We start from the raw sequence: 640 nt of genomic DNA, 5'->3' as shown, positions 1-640 counted from the left end.
TAACATTTTTCGCATTTGAAGTTAGTGGGAAAATCTGCAAATATTTGTTTGATAAAGGAGCTGAACAACTCACCAAAGAAATTACTAAGACTGGATGTAAAACATCCTTTAAAGGAGGTGCCATGGTAAGAATCACTAACTATACACACATGAATTATTTCATAATTAAATCTCATAAATCATTTTATAATAACATAACACAATTTGTTATTTATGATTGATAATTATTGGTTTATTGTTTTGATTTTGATAAATGGCTCAGAGGAAGAGCGGGTCGTCCACTAATTGTTTTGATCCCCAGCTCATCCTGCCTCATGTCGAAGTATCCTGGAGCAAGATACTGAACCCTGTTGCGTGAATGCGTATGAATGAGTTAGTTACCGTTTGATGGGCTTTGAATGTGTGTGAAAGGGTGAATGAGGCTGTAGTGTGAAAGCACTTTGAGTGGTCAGAAGACTAGAAAGGGGTCCAAGTACAGGTCCATTTACCTTTTACTATAATATTGAAAACTAATCATGTATTGATCCATATTCATCATCAGATTGTAGGAGGCGCTGTTGGACTGGCATTTGCACTTCCTGAGGCGATTGCCAGCTGGACAGACCTGATCAAGAATAATCATGTGACTGAAGCGAGCCAA

General features: G+C 37.7%; 1 protein-coding gene across 1 annotated transcript in view; it reads left to right on the top strand.

The window, feature by feature from the left end:
• LOC118323510 overlaps positions 1-640 on the top strand; it is a gene marked incomplete at its 3' end in the record, with an annotated part of 1,238 nt that extends 598 nt beyond the window's left edge. Inside the window, 1 exon segment of the mRNA XM_035655489.1 lies at positions 542-640. Within this exon segment, the coding sequence (XP_035511382.1) occupies positions 542-640 (99 nt within the window).

This window comes from Morone saxatilis, unplaced genomic scaffold, assembly GCF_004916995.1.
Source record: "Morone saxatilis isolate NCDOM2014 unplaced genomic scaffold, NCSU_SB_2.0 Contig14, whole genome shotgun sequence".
Classification (NCBI taxonomy): Eukaryota; Metazoa; Chordata; class Actinopteri; family Moronidae; genus Morone; species Morone saxatilis.
This window is presented reverse-complemented; position numbering and strand designations above follow the sequence as displayed.